The 16,870-nt window shown below is 46.9% G+C and overlaps 1 protein-coding gene across 1 annotated transcript in view; it reads right to left on the reverse strand.

Annotated features, from left to right (window-relative positions):
* Positions 1-1,952: 1,952 nt before the first annotated feature.
* The window catches only part of PRKCE (protein kinase C epsilon), a 469,174-nt gene continuing 454,256 nt past the window's right edge, over positions 1,953-16,870 (reverse strand). Inside the window, exon 16 of the mRNA XM_019748625.3 lies at positions 1,953-5,295. Within this exon, the coding sequence (XP_019604184.1) occupies positions 5,149-5,295 (147 nt within the window). The 3' untranslated portion in view covers positions 1,953-5,148. The remainder of the gene's footprint in view (positions 5,296-16,870) is intronic.

Below are 16,870 nucleotides of genomic sequence, written 5' to 3' on the forward strand. Positions count from 1 at the left end.
TATACCCTTCTTTCTTTATGCTAATTAACAAGCCACCATTTTCCATAAGGAAAACCCTTTCCTAGAATTCTTTACGCTAATAACAAAGCCTCCAGGTATTGACAGGAGATAAAAGAGAACTTGGACTAGACTTCTGAGTAAACCTATGTATTCAATCAGCTGTCTGGCCCTGGAGGGTGTATTCCCGTTTTGGGCAGCTGATCACACTTCAGCTAGAGTTTAAAACTAACATCCCACAAATGTAGTATCCTGGTCTAGGCGAAAGTACTTTAAAGCGAAAAACAGAATTCATAAGGTGGCTGTGAAGCCTTCTTTCCACTCTCTTTGCCGCTATAAACCCTATGAAGTACATGCCTCCTGGCTCAGTACTTTTATTGTCTGGGGCTCTTCAGGCTGCTGGTAACCCAAGCACTGGATTGCGCTCAGGTACAAGGGAATAGAGAAGAGGCCACCTGCTCATAGACTCCCTCTGTGAGAATGCTGGTAGACCTGCTGTTCCTCAGCTCAGGGCACAGCCACACAAATACAGGTTTTCCCCGGAGCGGTTCTGAATGAAGCCTTCTGACCCTTGTCAGGATCCAGTGGTCGTGGCTTTCCTGGAACAGACCTGCCTGTGCTTGGCTTTCTCTCTTGGAATGTGGATGGGGCAGAGGGAGAGGTTCCAAACCAGGGACGCTAATCAGCAACTGGCCTTTTCTTCTAGTTTCAGTGTGATTTGTGGAGCACGTCGATTTGGGAGGATGAGTTCTCTCATCTCCAGGACTTTGGAGCTGTCTTTTCCAGGCCACTTGGAGAGATAGGTGTAGACCAGTCATATTTCACGCAGTGAAATGCTTGGAGATGTCCTCTGGCCTTCCTAGAACAGCTCCTTTTAATCTGTGTCTCCTGATCTTTATTTCAATTCAAGATACTACAGATAGGCTGATGGGAAGCTTGCTTCTCTTGGGGTGGCCACTTACCTAGAAATAGCTGCCTGACCAGAGAGGAAAATATGTGCTAAACACAACCTTCTTCTTGGGATGGGTCTGAGGTCCATGCTTCCACCTTGAGGTAGGCAGGCGATGTTGCTGAAAGGGCGAATACTGTGAGAGGAGAGTACTTTCAGCATGCTATACATACCCAAGTTATCGGAAGGCTTGTGAGGAAATGATTTTGTGGGCCATCCCCCTTATCTTAGAATAATACACAGTACAACTGCAATCATTTCCATAACTCTGGAGGAATGGAGCTTTCGTCATGTGAAATTTCTGCTGTACTGGAGTCTACGTTTGAGTTTCAAATGTTCTTGAAAAATCTGTGTTGGAGAAAGAAAAGGCGGAGTCTTGCAGAACCAGCACCACATGAGTGATGTGGCAGGAAAGGCGCCCCAGAGTGAAGGAGGAACCCAGATAGCCGAGACGTCACCAGGAGAGCCACGAGTGCTGGCTGAGCAGGAAAGGAGAGCACGGGCTTTGCCTGGAGCTGCACTACCCAGTCTACACCCTGCAAAGGGGCTATCAGCCTGAGAGGAGTCATTTGCACTCCAAAGACCTGATGTTCTGAGTAGCAGATCAGAGATTGAGTTCTGGAGAGGCTTGACTGGGCATCAGCTGCCAGGAGATGTGGCATTTGCTTCTCTAAGAAGACGAAAACGAGAGCGCTGCCTGGCTGTGCTTGCCCAGGCCCCAGCGCTCCCAGGCGGCTCCATGCCACTCCCAGTGCACTGAGGCCCCCTTTCATAGCTCCCACAGGCAGTCCCAGAAGCACAGAGGTGAGGCACGGGTTGGCAAGGGGAGTAGGCAAATAAAGTTATTTGCGTCCTTTGTCCATTTTCAAAGGACAAAGGAAAAAGCTGAAACAACGTCTAGGTTTTGGAATTTTGTAATCGCTAACATACAAAAGACAAAAAGCTTCAGTAGTGGCACCTTGTCACTCACAAAGGAGAGAAAAATGCTCACTGGGACTGAGAAATTAGATTTTACATCATTGTATTTATTAGGTTCTGAAACAATACACATTCACATCCTTTTGAATACAGTACATTTGGCACAATAATGTTTACAATGAAATAACACTAATGAATGGCAAGAGATTAAAATTACATCCAGAAAGGGAAAAAATGTACAAATAAAGCATCACAATACAAAAAAAAAAAAATCCCTAAAATTGAATACATTTTCTATTTAGCCAGAATTATTTTGCACATAATTTAAAAAGAGGTAATTTTTTTAAGCCTTCTTCTTCTTTTTTTAAAGCAAGAATGCATTGTTTTTTCACCTTTGGAGGAAAAAATTATCTTTCCACTTCACAAAATTTCTCACTTCCATAATGAGAGAACACAGGAGAACAGCTATCCTTCATATATATTTTTGGCAATTTTTTTTTTCACTCCATTTTTTTTTTTCTTAAAAAAAAAAATAAAAAGAGCTGGAAAGATTAGAAAGAATTGGCAGAAATGTAACAGTGTGTCCACTTCCAAACTCTTGTGAAAACTAAAATGAAACAATGACTACTCAAGGAACACACAAGCTTTTTTTCTATAGACTCCACGGGATTTGAACCAGCCAGTGTGAGAACTTGATCAGCTCCAGCCCCAAGCAGGAGGCCCCAGAGCAAGACTGGAGACTTGGGTGCTGACAGCGGGTGTCTCTGGGCCAGGTGACTTATTGTTGACTGACTGTCTGGAGCTGCTGGGTGGAATGTATGATTATTTGACTTCCCAGCAAAAATGCCAATTGTCCTGTTGGAAGGGCCCAACCTCCACTGACGTGGGAACTCCACCAAGCCCTTACACAGGCCATTTGGCATTGCACTTAGCGCTTGCTTGGTTGTTCAACGTTCATCATGGTGAAGGAAGCAGGAGAAAAAGAGAGAGCAGTAGTGATGCATGAGTATGATGGGCAGTATTGTCATGTCTCCCTAAAAATGAGATGATGCCACCATGAAGATGTTTCTGTGCTTGTACTCAACTCCAGAAGATCGCCTCTCCCTAGGATGTCAAGTTACCGAAGATAAATTAAGTTAATCGACTGGTCTTCCTCACGTCACTGGTATGCCAAACACACAAATGGATAGAGCATAATATTTGAAATGACCATAAGAACAGATAATAATTACACCTGAGTTTTTAAAAAATAAAAACACAAGAGAACTGAATGTCACCATGAGTAACAAAGGCTACCACCAGCCAGAGGCCAATACGGACACCAACTCTCCATGGGCTCCAGCTAGTCACTGTCCAAGCTTTGAAACCACCATCAGAAACATTCCTTTCTCTTCCCCACCTCTATCAGGGCGTAGTAGAGCACAGGAGAACTATAGGTGAGATTTAATATAGCTTAATATATGTTTACATCTTTTAAGACAAACCAAAATGAAATAAACACTACGGAGAATTGCCCCCCTCCCCACCCCCAAAAGAAAAAGAAAAGAAACAAACACACTTTATCTCTCGGTAACTTGAACCAATACACTTACAGAGTATTGCACCTGGACATTAGAATTATTCTTTCATAGACTAAAGTTTTATAATATGCCTGAACATGCAGCAGTTGATACCTCTAAATTCAATGAATTAATTCCACAGGCCTTGCAGCAAACACTATATACAAAAATCTCAAATGTACAAAAGGCAAAAAGCTTCATTAGTGCCACTTTGCCACTCACAAGTATATATATTTAGGGGCAGCTGGGAAATCCACGTGCAACAGTTGGAATGGATTCCATTCCCTGCTAAATCAGTTCAGGAAAATAGATAATCAAATGACCTCCGGGGAAACATATACACAAAGCCACAAAGAACCCTTGGGAATCAAAGAATGTAACACTGTTAGCATATCTACAGGAGGTAACATCACATCCATTAAATAGTGCCCACATGAGTTGCCATTGCATGTCACACAGAAACAAGCCTCTGAGTACGTCTGGGTACATTGTCAGTTTTCAAACAAGTTGCTCTTCAGTCTCTGGATGTTCTCTGCATAACCCATGTTTAACCTCATCCTGCTTGTTCCAAAAGCAGATATTTCATATTAAACGTTACATGTTTAATGTTTAAAAACCACAACACAGTAGTACTATCATTGTGTAGAAGTGTGCAAAATAACACACTGCTGCAGAAAATAAATAGAGTTTATGCTGGGAACTTAGGAAGAAACCGGAAAGAGAATTTGGGAACCGAGCTTTGCTAGAACCCTAGGGTCTTGGCCTTCAGTGCAGTGGCCTTTGTGTTCAGGCAGAACTTCAACAATGAGGACCGCTACGGGTTTCCTTTCCTCTCATCTCATACAGACCCCACTGTGCCACGAAAGCATTAAGAGCATAAACCATGGACAATTGGTTTCTCACTGCATATTAGCCCTTGAATTAATACTGCGTTAATCCTGCATTAATTAATTGAATTAATCCTGTATTAATACGGGAATTTACATCTTTTGGTCAATTAGAAAGCAAATTTGTGAATATATGTGTCAAATTAATAGACTTCAAAATCAAATTTCTTTTTCTATAAAGAGTGATTTCTTCCACGAGATGCATGCTTCCACAACTTTGGCATGCCCCAAAGCTAAAACCACAGCAAGCAAGAATTAGCCATTCCAGAGCAAACCAACACAGGTAGGCGACCCGTGCATCGGCCAGTCTGTCTCCTTCATAGGCATGCCTTGAGGGTGCCCACCTTCATGCTGAAGAAGCACCGGTCTCTTCTCCTGGACAGAAGGGCAGAGGGTGGCAGGCGGAGGGGCTGCAGGGATGGAAAGCGAGAGTTGTTGGGCCTCTATCTCCAAGGGCAGAGCCAGAGTCTTCTTGTTTGCCTTTTGTTTTTATTGTTTTCCTTTGCAGTGAAAGAACTGAAATTGCTTCACTGTCAGGAGCCCCCGAAGAGTGGAAAGAGGCTTGCCAACAGACCAAACACAGCAGGGTGTCCAGCTAACTGATGACCCCAACATGTATCTGCATCGCTGACGAGTCAAGAACCAAAGTACCTTCTGGTCACCAGGCAGAAGGAGGGAGCAGCTGGCCTGGGGTAAGGGAATGCAATAAATAGAGAGTGGTCAGGGGCTTGGGGTTCTGGGGAGGAGAAGTAGTTCAAGACCTTGTGAGCCTCTGGAAACTAGAAATCGTCTCGGCACCCGTCTTGCAGCATCACCAAACTCCACCTGGAGTGACTTCTCAGGGCATTAGGTCTTCACCAAAGTAGGAGAAGCCTTTGAATTCCTCCTGGTTGATCTGCTTCACAATCGCTTCATCCACAAGTGTGAGTACCGGCTCTTCCCGGGTAAAATCTTGGTCAAAGTTATTGACGTCTCTTTTAGTTTTCTGTAAGAAAAGAGAAAGCACTGACTTCAGGCTGACCTTTCTCTCCAGGGCCCCGCACAGGGAGTAGGCACTGAGCTGACCAGCCTCTCGCCAAAGCAGGCCGCTAGCTACTGAGAGCAGACACAGAGCTGTTCCAATGAGGTAACGATGGATGGCCCCAGGACCAGGAGGTGACAGAGGACTTGGAGAAGAAAAATGAGTCCAGGTGAAAAGGAAGAAGGGTCTGTGAGAGGGTATGATGGAAAAGCAGGGAAGTGGGATTCCCAAAGACAGTGCGTGTGTGTGTGTGTGTGTGTATGTGTGAGCACGCATGTGTGTGTGTGTGTGTCTGTGTGTGTGTGTTTGGGAGACTGGGATGCATAGCTCCCATCTCACATTCTCCTTCCAGCGTCTGCCCTAACCCTCTGGCCCCATCAAGATCTCCCTCCCTGTGACCCAGGGAACAAACTCAAATCCCCCTCCCACAAAGTCTCCAGTGCTCTTTCTTCCCTACAGGTAGAACCCCCCATAACCTTGCCAAGTCTGCTCCATATGACCTCCTATAATATGAAAATGGGGAGGGGGTGGGATTGCCTTCTGGGAAATCTGTCTTGATCCCTAGCTGCTCTCACCATGAACCCCCTTTTGTGCTCCCACATTATTTGTTTTATTACACTCAACACTCTAACTTGCAATGAATTGTTTATGCTTTTGCCTCGACTAAGAGCTCTGTGAAGGCAGGCGCCCCGTCTTAGTCAACCTGGGGTTCCCAGCAATAAGTGTGTACTGAGTGATTGAATATGCAAACAAACCCCCCACTGACTCCCCAGCTCAGAAGGACCCCTGCCCACTTGGAGGCTCAAGCTGCCAAAGTAGAGCTGATGGCAATCAAATAAATCCTGGTTTGGGGAGAAAAATCAATAAGCATAAATAATACTTTCGGCCTCTAGGGGCGTCCAGTTGAGTTGGGAGCCAGTATTCCTAACTGGAATAGACTGCAGCGGTTAGAAAAACTTGCATGGAGAAGTGGGGGCTTGGCTGAGCCTTGAAGAATGAGTTACAATTGCATTAGTAGAGATGGGTGAAAGGCACCTTGGCAGGAAGAAAGACAAAAGCAGGGGGCAGGAACACAAAAAATGTATACACAGGACAATGGGTTTGCCAAGCTCCCTGGGGCAGAGTCCAGCGTGAAGATGGCAGGAGGTCAGAGTGGAGACGGACGGCAGAGGCCTTCAGTACCAGGGCCCATCTCCCCCACAGCACAATGCTGAGAAGATGGAAGGGGCTCGGGCAACACATTCTCAGACACTGATTAACTGTGTTACCCAGGATCAGTGACCTGGATGATGGGATAAATCTTGTGGAAAGAGTAGCATTATTACTTGTAGGAGGAAAAATACTAATATATGCTATGTTCTGTGGAAATCTAAAAGATGTTAATAAGTAGTCTCTGAAAAAAGTGGTTTTGAGATAAAGCTTTATTTTGTACCCTGCTTTTGGAGATCTGCAATGCACCTTGCTGAATTACGGGCTCTCAGATGTCCTAAAGTGAAGAAACCCAGTGCATGTAGTTCGGCCCAGCCTTCCTCAAACATGACATATATATATATATATATATATATATATATATATATATATATATATATATATATATATAATTTTATATATATATATATATATATATATATATATATATATATATATATATATATAATTTTATATTATATATATATAATTTTGTTTTCCTGAATAGCTTATTAATATCTCTCCTGGAGGAGAGGTCTGCAGAACCTGGCTTGAGAAATGCTGCTTTAGTTTACAAAGAACCTTTGCATTCATTTGCTCATTTGATCTTTGGAACACGCAGGTATTTTTATCCCGATCACACAGATGAGAAAACTGTGGCTCACAGAGGTTTGGTGACGTGCTCAGAGTCACCCAACTAGTTAAAAGTAGAGCCATACTCAAATCCAGGTCCCAGCATGATGCCTTCCGTGGTGTGCAATGTCTGGAAAGCTGGACACTGGAGAAGAGGGAAGACACAGCAAGCGTCAAATGCAACCAGGAGACGTTTAGATGAAGCCACTAGGCTAAAATCAAGCCAGAAAGTCTTGCCAGCAGACCAGCATGGTGGCACAGGGCTGTGGGTCAAGGAGAGAGTGGGTACTGTGAACTGGGTGACCTCAGCAGGGGAGTCCGCTTTCAAATTACCCCAGGTTGAGATCAGAATCACATGGACAGTGTGGAGCAGAGATGAGATAATCTTCTAGAACCCATCAGCACTGCTTGGCATCTTCTCCCTGGGCTTGAGCTACATAGTAGGTAGTCTCAGATCGTGGCAGGGAGACAGCAGGGAGACAGAAAACCCAAGGGGTGGAAATCGGACCTGCCACTGAAGGACACATGTGTTGCCCTTGAAATGGGAAAGCCGAGTGGCTTAGTCATCTCTATCAGAAGGGCTGGCCCCAGGCACGAGGACTATCTGTTCTCCATCTCCAGTGTGTACAGAGCAAGAGGAAAAGGGGGGCCCTGAGTGGAGAGGGACTTCAGAGAAGAACAACAAAGCCCATCCCCACAGTGACGCATGTTGGACATGGGAGGGCTGGTGCCTGGGGAAAGGGTGTGGTGACGCCTCTCCTGAAGATCTTATCAAAAGAGGGATGGGTGTACTTTGATTGAGGAGGGGTTACAGAGTATGGGCCTGCGGTGCAGGGTGAAATGAGTCCAGACGGAGGAGTAGGGTGGGGAGAAGGTGATGGTGTCCTGAGAAGCCCTGAGTATCATCCCAGAAGGCGGCCATGGGGCATCCTCAATGGGGGCAGGAGGGCAAAGGGGACCAGCAGGTAGGAGGGGCAGGAGTTGGGTGAAGAAGAGAGGCAAGGAACAGGGCAGGAGGAAAACTCAGAGTCACATCACCACGGGTGGGCCTCGCCCAAGTCTCCTGAAGTGTCAGGGGCAGGACCACCTTTTTCCCAGCTCCCGCTCCCTGGTCACTAATGAGCGGAGTGTGCACAGAGACCCTTGGGGAATCTGCAAACACTCTGGCATTGGCTCCCCCTGTTTAGCTACTTGTTTGTGCCTCACCTTTCAGTCATTACTGTCTATTCATCACGGAAACTGGTCGTTTCCTGAGGTCAACTGAGCTAAATTGCCTATGATGTCTGAATTTCACAGATTATGTACCAGGGAATCAGGCTCCGTCAACACAGTTAAGGACAGAATTCCCAGAGGACCTCTAGCTCCGCAGCAGGGTAGCTGAGAGAGCTGTGCAGTGTGGCTCTGGTCTTTCCAGGGGTTTCAGACTCATCTGTGGCATCTGAGTGAGTGCGCCTTCTTTAAGAGCTCTACAGAAAAACATACTTGGCTCACCAACCTCCTTATGCAACCTGGCCCAGGCCCTGTTTTCCTTGAAGATATTTTAGGTGCGTGTCAGTTACTCATTTCCAATTCAAATAACCAACATCCCCACTATGTGCTATTCCTGACTATTAACCTTAGAGGCTTGGGAAGTTTTCTAAAGCAAATATTTCTGGGAAACTCCATCCTCTATTAATAGCATGTATGCAGCACAGCTTCCTCAAATTTGAGGAGGACTGGGAGTTATAGCCTTTACTCACTGACTTTATTCTCTGAAAAGCTGCTTTCTCCCCCGCCCCCCCCCCCCCCCCCCACAGGCACAAGACTTGACTCCAAGGTTCCGATGGGTCAACTTCCACAGACACTCCCTGTTTCCTTGGGTCCCTGGTCATCCCAGATGCTTCCTCTAATGTCTAAATGCCAGACTCTTAGCCCACACTGCACAGCCTGAGAGGTGGCACTGGGACACACGGTACGACCTTCTAACTCTTCAGACCTTATTTTCTCCATGAAGCCCTTCCCACATCCTCTGGCCCATACTGAGGGGAGGCTGCATGGAGTAGGAGAAAGCGTACTGGCTGCCCTCTCATCCTTGTAGTGTCCCTGCCTGGTTATGTGACACCGTGTGAAGTCACTCTTTGAGCCTTGGTCTTTTCATCTGTAAAATGGGGGTGGTAACAGTGCCTTGAGGACTGAGATGCCAAATGTGAGGTACCTCAGTGCAGACCCTGATACATAACAGGTACCCAATAAATGTGAGTCCCTAGCGTGCCTCTGAGTCTGAGCACTTCTGTGCCACCCGCTAGCACCGTCCCCAGCTTGGCTGTGTTAATCACCACAGTCTGTGTGAATGATCTGCCCATTGACACCGTGAGCTTCTGGGTGTCAGGGACAGAGTCTTCCCTTTCTCTCTATGCCTCCACATCTGGAACTAGTGCTGAGCTTGAGCCTGCCTGAACATTCTAGTGCTTCCTCCAGTGACTGAGGTTCTTCTGATGGCGCTTCACTGCGCTGGGGAAAAGCCCCAGGTTCTTACACCCACCCACTTCTAAGGCCTGTCAGGATCTTATGCCTGCCTACCCACCCAAGTTAGCTCCTGGGCCCTGCTGAACCATGAAGTTCTCTGGTCACACTGGCTTGCGCCTGCCTCTAAGCCTCTGTCTGGAACACCCCCTCCCCTCCTTACATTCTGCCCCATGTCCTCATCACTGACTTTTGCTCACTTTTCCTATCGTGGCCTCGATGCTGTTCTTTCAGGAAGGCTCCCTTGTCCCTCCAGGCTTCTGAAGGGTGTCCATTCGCTCTCCTGACTCTTTTCACCGCACTCACACTAGGTGTCCTCCTCTTCTCAACTCATCTGCCAGCTCCTTGGGGGGAGGGACCAGGTGGAACTCACCATTCTATCCCCAGCCTCGCATAATGCCTGGCGCAAAGTGAGTGCTCAGTAGGTATCTACCAAAAAACATGAATGGATGCACCTCTCTTGCTGCTCTTTATTAGAGCCACCAACACGAGCTAGATTCACAACCAGTGTCGACGGTCCTGCCAGAGGGCTTTTCCATTTGGGAAAGTACAGCTGGAGTGGGGAGAAGGCTGAGGTCTGATTCATGAAGGGCCAGGAGTGGGGCAGCCCAGACTCTTGCAGCCTCACAGGGCCCTGAGACATAGGCAGACTTAGGCCTATTATGGTGAACGGGGTTTCTTCTTCCAGTAGCTGTCAACTTGGGGCACTAGGGTTCCCTGGCTGATACAAGATAGAAATAGAAACAGGTTCAACCAGAGAAATTGCAATTTGGGAAAATGACATCAAGAGATAGGGGCTAAGGGGAGTTTAGGGACTTGATGTGTAGCTCCCTCATCTTTGTGGTTGGGGCTAGGGGAGAATGATATTCCTATTCCTTCAGAAATGAGGTCTTGTCTTTGAGAGGTCTGGGCTGATCTTGGGGGAAGGGCACATTTCTGGGGTCTGCTGTGGGGCAGTGAGCTAGAAGTTAGTGAAACAGAGTTACAGTCACTCCAGAGCCTTCGGAGAAACTGCATCTGAGCACAGCCAGCGGGCTCATCTTATAAATCACTCAGGCCACTGAGCGCTGGGGGCTCAGCCGGGCGTGGTGGTGTTTGGACCCCAGGCAGCCTGAATGCTTGCTTCCTGTGTGGCTAGTGCCATTCTCTCATAGCCCTCACTGTACTGAAGTCATAAACACAAGCTTTCAGAGGAGCCAGCGATATCTGCTTCTGTCTTCATCTGATTACCAGGAGATCAAGAGATGACTTTGTTCTAAAGCACCGAGAACACTCCCTGGCCTGACAGGCTGGGGCACAAGGCTGGCTTTCATGTGGCCGCCTTGCTGGACCCTGCCCACCTCTTCATCTCTGCCTGGTATGCCAGCAAGAACATAGGCAGCAGAATGACCGCAAACCAGGGGCGCCCTGCCCCATGTGTGCAACCAGCATGGAGGAAACACGATGTCTTCACATGTTCTCCAAATGCCTGCTCTCCTCTAGGTCCCATGTCAGGTTCCATCTCCTTCCTAAGTCTTCCCTGACACCAGCCTCACCCCATGTGACCCTCTTCCCAGTCCCCATGGCGCCTTCTGGATCATGTATTTGGTCCCTTCTTCCGATGTTTTATGTGTGTCCTATTCTCCTCTCACATCCCTCAAGGCACCTAATGCAAAGCAGGGCACCCAGTAGACACTTAAGACTCATTTGTTCAAAATAATTGTATTCACTGTAACACTCAAATCTAAAATTCCTCCTAGCTTTGAAATGTCAATATTGTTCTCTAAGCTCTACTTTCCTCTTTTAAATATTCTAAAAGAAAAAGCAAGAATTTAAATAATTAGAATGCTTCCTCAACATCAGTTAACTGGATCTTAACTGGAATCCTGGGCTGGAACAGAATGTCCAGTTAGCTATCATTTACCTAGAAATTTCTCCAAACATTATCCTCAATCCTCCTCCCCTTCCCCCGACCCCTGCCTTTTGATTTTGTTAACCAAGAACTGGTTATACTTTTGGACTTTCTTTATAGAAAAGGGTGCGAAATGTACAGACTGTTCATCTGGCCCTGGGCAGCCCCTGGAACCTTTTACAGCACCTATCTTGCTCAGTGCTTCCCCACGTTTTTTTTTTTTTTTTTTTTTTTTTTTTGGTTTTGTTTTGTTTTGTAATCTATGTCCTTTTTTCAATGTGGTGGCCGAGATGACCACTCCATTCCTGACTCTGGTCTGAGCAACGCCAAGGTCAACGGTATGACCCGGTACTTCATGGAAACCCTCAAATTAAACTGATGTCTATAATAGTACCCATGTTTTATCATTTCTTAAGTAGCTGTGATAAGTCACAGTTTTATCAATGCAGTTTAACCCTGTTATAGGTTGACTTGTGTCCCTCCCCCTCCCCCCCCAAAAAAAAAATATGTTGAAATCCTAACTCCCAGTACCTCAGAATGTGACTTTATTTGGAAAATAAATTTACATTATTTGGCAATGTAATCAAATTAAGATGAAGTCACTAGGATGGGCTCTAATCCAATATGGCTGGTATCCTTATAAATAAGGGGAATTTTGGACACAGAGACAGGTGTGCACAAAGGGAAGCCCGTGTGAAGAGCCAGAGGGAGAATGTCCCATGAAGTACAGAGTGACACTGCCAGAAGCTAAGGAACGTCCGGGACTCCCAAAACTGAAAGGGATAAGAAAGGATTCTTCCCCTACAGGTTTCAGAGGGTGCATGCGTGACCCTGCTGACACCTTCATCTCAGACTTCCAGCCTCCAGAAGTGGGAGACAATACATTTCTGTCGTTCTAAGCCCCCTAGTTTGTAGTACTCTGTTGGGGTCGCCCTAGGAAACTAATAAAAACCCCAATCTTCTGAAATAGACTTTTCGAATCCAAACGAAATCCTTGGTTTCTTCTTATTTTGGTACTTCTTTCTAGCCTGTCACGATCACCATAAATAATGATTCTATAATTTACCTCTCTGCATCTTAGTTTATTTGCCAGAAAAGTGGGGGTTATATGAGAGCTTGACAAAGGTTACATGAGAGCATCTAAGTGAAGGTCATGTGAACTCTAAAGTAGCATGTAGATGCCATTTTAATTCTGTCATCCATCTTATCTGCTATATCCTTCAGCTTTTGGTCATCCTACAATCTGATTAGAACGCCTCCTCTCTCTCTATCAAGATACGTATAAAAATAGTGTGCAAGGCAGGGTCAGGCTGAGAGCCCTTTGACCTGACCTCTACAAATGGCCTTCTCACAAAACTGACACCCAATCCCACACCCCAGCACACGTTGGGGGTGTGATTGTTAAATCCATTGTGAAACGACAAGCCAGGATGGAAGATGGTGACTTTTTCCATCTTCTTCAAGAGGACGATATCAGAGATTCCTGCTAGAGCTTCTAATTTTTAAATGTAGACTAGCTCACTGGGTTGCACAATCCTCCTGTTTGTGACCTCTATTCGATTTAGTAAAATTGCTTCCACCTTTTAGGGAAGAAGAAAATAAAGACCTGTTTGCTTTTGAAAGTGCACATCATGCTAGCTTCACGGCATTTATAAATGGGAAGCCTCTTGATTCCTGGCCGTTTTTTCCCTCGTCCAAAGGAGAGAGTCATGACAGCGTGGTGGCCTCTGTTGCTGGCAGGCAGAGGTGAGGAGCCACCATGCCTCAGGTGGTGGCCTCGAACGCTCCCACCCTCCGGTCTGGTCAGCTGCCTCTCGTCGAAACCACTTCTGAGGGAAAGCTGCTTCACTCCTGAGGCAGTCTGTATACATAAGTATCTTTTAAAAAGGGACCGAGTCCCTCAGACCACCAGGCATTCTGAATAAACAGCGGCAGCTGAATTCTGTCAAATCAGCTGTTTGATGGAATTCAACTATTTCCCCTCTCGTCTTGTCCCCTCTTTATTGCTAGACTATAAAAAAAATACACATTTTTTACAAATTCCATTTGAAGAGTTACTTTGGAAACTCTTACACCAACCTCCTCCCTCACACCCAGCAAATACTCCAGTGATCAAAGGAGTTCAGCCAGCTCCAATTTGCCTATGAATCCACCCTCTCTAGGGTACTATAGACCCAGCCACAGGGATCTGCGTTATAGGGGAGGGTGGGATGCCTATGGCTGGAGGACGTGAGGAGGAAGAGATTACCAAACGTAGAACGCTTGTTATAATGCTTTTAAAACAAAACTTCAGGGCAACTACCCAAAGATTCTTTGGAAGGCAGTGCCCATTTAGACATCTACAGAAGCTTGAGAAGAGGACCCAGGCCAGAACTCCCTGGTTCCCTGCTCCCACAGACACAGGGAACAGGGCCCTCATCTGCCCCTGGTAAAGGGGGAGCTGTCAGGGCGATTTTCCATGCCGTCTCGTCTCTCTCAATTCTATGGCTCAATCGTTATAAAAAGCAAGTAAAGTATTTCAAGCAAGCCTTTTTAGCCTGGGTTCCTTGCTCCTACAGCAGAGGTAGCACATTTTCTGTGAAGGGCCAAATAATAAATATTTTAGGCTTTGCGGGGCTCTGTCACGACCACTCCACTCTCCTGTCGTGGCACAAAAGCAGCCACAGACAAGAATGGAAACGTATGAGCATGGCTGTGTTTATTTATGGACACTGACATTCAAACGTCACATAATTTTCAGGTGTCACAAAACGCCCTTCTCCAACCAGTTAAGACAAATGTAAAAACCATTCTTAGAGCTGCACAAAGAGAGGCAGTGGGCTGGATCTGGCCTGTGGGCCAGCGTTTGCCAACCCCTGCACTAGATAACGGGCTTCAGGGCTTCCGCGAAGCGCCTATAAAACGCAGGATAGTAGCGTGTGGTGTGTATGGGCGTATTTGGATTTTCCTGGAGAGAGTTCACTGTGGCAGATTCTCAAAGGGTGGGTGAGGGACAACTTCACGGCTACGTTCAGAACCACAGATTTAAAAGTTTCCTCTCAAACAAAGCGTGACTTTCTCAGTGCTACAATAATTCTCTCTGAGGAATCCACACAGAGGAGAAAGCCCTGAGAAGCATTCTCAGGACCTGAAATGCCCCCTTTAGCTTAAGTCCCTGGGACCACAGGGTAGAAGAGGGCGGGGTGGGGGTGGTGAGGGGGTGGAGGTGGGGGGCACCACAGGGCTTTCCCTCTATCCATCAGGTGCTCCTCAGGAAGGCAGAGGTGTCCCTGTGAAAATGGTAGAGCAGACTGTGTGGAAGGCTGTTTCCAGAGGCGTATTGTAAGACCAGGTAAAGCCATTTGTCTCAAGGCTTTAGCTCCACAGACACAGTATTTCTTCCTTCCTTTTAGGGAAGGAGGTATTTCTGGGTAGTTCTGAAGGGCAGTGCTTACATTTGCTTCCTCAAACCCTTGTAGTACGTCACTCTCCCAGACCTGCCCGGGTCCACACATAGGCACACCTGTGGCTGGGACACTTTGACTCTAAAATTTGCTAACAAAAGTTAGCAAACATTCCAGCCAAGAGTCATTTTGGGTCAGGTGGTTATGGACGAGTCCTTATCACCTGTGCAGAGAACACTGGCCCTTGATGACATTCAGTTTGGAATTTATAAATAGCCTAGAGGTGTCTCTAAGTGCCCCATAAATCGTGGCTCCGCGGTAAGGCAGCCAGCGTCTCAGGGCAAGTCAGACCTGCTGCATCTTCCATTGCCAGCAATGCCCAGCTCACAGCCCTGGCTTTGCCAGCTCCCAGTTAATTAAATGGACCCTGTTGAGTCCCCAGAGGATGGTAGAGAGCCACAGCTTTTCTCACACAGGTGAGCCTACCACCCTCCAAGACCAGAAATGAGAGTAAAGGAGGGTCCATTTCCCTCCTAAATGCAGCAAAGGAGCTCTGATATCTTTCCTGAGGCCGCTAACAAGAAGGGTCTGCTGCTGCTATGACAAAAAGGAATGCCCCTTCCTGGGGAAACATCCCCAACCCAGGCTGGCCCCCCTCACACACCTTAATAAATAAATACACTTAAAAAAGGTGCCTCTTTATCCCGGCAGTCCATAACTGGGCTACATAACGACTTACTGAGTAACTATTTTGTGCACTAGGCTGGACACTAGCTCCACTTGGGTGGGTGTCTTGTGTTTCTATCACCAGCACAATCTCCGTTTCTTCATGTGAGAAACATAATAAAGCTGGTGGATGGAGGCTTTTCCAAGTGTTTTCCCTGCCTGATTCATTTACCCTCACACGCCACCCTCCTGGGAGGCCACAACCCCCACGGTAAAGATTAGGAAACAGTGCCCAAGGTGCAGGCCAGCAGAGGTGGAGCCAGGATTGCATGCGGCTGGCTCTGACCTCAGGCCCTGTCCCTGGCGTGTGCTGTCCTGCCTCCTGCTGATCAGCGTCAACGCGCTCGTGTGCACTGAGGGCTGAGCAGCTGCTGCCAGTCGTGTTGTCGCTGTGTTACAAGCAAACAAACGCACAAAAAACTGCATTCGGTCTAGTACCCTTCACCGTGCATGAGGCCACCATCCCCCGTACGCCTTTTGGGGTCATTTCTTAGACATCGGGAGTGAAAAGGGGCATAGTCCTTCAAAGATTTAATTTTTTTTTACTTTCAGCAACAGTAAGAAATACATTTATATATATAACTGTGTGTACATCACCTCATTCCACCACCACAAGAAGAGATTCAGCGAGATATACACTAACCTTACTATATGTGACGCTTTCTGTGTTCCGGTTACTATTCTGCTTCAGTCTCCTGTATTCTAGTCTATCCTATTCTACACTTCATTAAGAATTTTTCTACACTTGACCCACTAAATTGATTTGTACAACCCACTGCTGGATAGACCCCAAAGTAGGGTAAAGGGGCATCCAGTAGGGGTGCCTGAGACTGAAAAAGTACAGAAAACACAGTGTGGCTCTGCAGGGATAAAAAGCCTCAGGAGGAGACGGCAGGGCCCTGCCTGCCATGGCTTGCCGGGGGCCTGAGCTCTTGAGCCAGACTCTGTGGTGAGCTGGCCCCACGCAGCGGGACGTGCAGTGGCAGGACCCCTGCCTGGTGCTGCACCAGGAGCCTGCGTCTCCAGCTAAAAGTGGGCAGGTACGCAGTGGCAAACCTGGCCCCACTTTGCTTCTAACCTTGGGGCCCTGTCTCACTTATCATCTACTTTTCAAAGCAGCGTCATTGTTGACAGCTGTTGGGTTTAGCTTTCCAGGGATGACTGTTGGTACCAGAAGAAGAAACTTTCCAATCTGGTCCTGGCAAAAGCCCTGTTC

The sequence above is a fragment of the Rhinolophus sinicus genome, chromosome 2 (assembly GCF_057876585.1).
Source record: "Rhinolophus sinicus isolate RSI-liver-muscle chromosome 2, RSI-T2T, whole genome shotgun sequence".
NCBI lineage: Eukaryota > Metazoa > Chordata > Mammalia > Chiroptera > Rhinolophidae > Rhinolophus > Rhinolophus sinicus.